At 62.3% G+C, this 682-nt stretch overlaps 1 protein-coding gene across 1 annotated transcript in view; it reads left to right on the top strand.

Annotated features, from left to right (window-relative positions):
* NOS1AP (nitric oxide synthase 1 (neuronal) adaptor protein) overlaps positions 1–682 on the top strand; it is a gene marked incomplete at its 5' end in the record, with an annotated part of 26,262 nt that extends 25,580 nt beyond the window's left edge. Inside the window, one exon of the mRNA XM_009877318.1 lies at positions 482–682. Coding sequence (XP_009875620.1) covers positions 482–682 — 201 coding nt within the window. The remainder of the gene's footprint in view (positions 1–481) is intronic.

Genomic DNA, 682 nt, shown 5'->3' with positions numbered 1-682 from the left:
GAGACCTGCCAGCAGCTCCAGGGCAGCTCTGATGCTTCAGCCCCTGCTAGCGACAGATGTCACTGGCAGGACCCTGTCACTGGGAAACCTGCCCAAAAGACAGCTCGGCCAGGACTGGCGCATAGCTGCGTCCTCATGCCCCCACAGCACCATCCAGTCTGTCGAGCGTGTCGTCTTCTCTTCTGCATCCATCAGGCTTTCCTCGTGCATCTGTGACGTGCGAGGCCAATCGTTCGGTCAGCGCCACCTCCGTTTGCCTCGGGCTTTTCCATGGGAGAGGCCGGGGGACCACGCGCTGGTGCGACACTGCTGCCTGCCCCCACTCTCCCCATCACATCCGTGGCCACCTGCAGGGAACAGCTCCTTCATCAGATCATTTGGTGGGACGTTGGTGGTAGAGGAGTGGGGATAGCTGGAGGCGAAGCTCTCAGCCCTCGAGCGGTATCTCCCGCAGGCTCACCCACTCTCTCCTGTCGCACAGGTCCACTTGCTGAAGGACCAGCTGGCGGCAGAGGCGGCGGCGCGGCTGGAGGCCCAGGCTCGCGTGCACCAGCTCCTGCTCCAGAACAAGGACTTGCTGCAGCACATCTCGCTCCTGGTCAAACAGGTGCAGGAGCTGGAGCTGAAGCTGGCGGGAAACAACACCAGTAAGCTTTTCCCCTTCCTCTCCCCTCCCAGCTAG

This window comes from Apaloderma vittatum, unplaced genomic scaffold (assembly GCF_000703405.1).
Source record: "Apaloderma vittatum isolate BGI_N311 unplaced genomic scaffold, ASM70340v1 scaffold25139, whole genome shotgun sequence".
Taxonomy (NCBI): domain Eukaryota; kingdom Metazoa; phylum Chordata; class Aves; order Trogoniformes; family Trogonidae; genus Apaloderma; species Apaloderma vittatum.
This window is presented reverse-complemented; position numbering and strand designations above follow the sequence as displayed.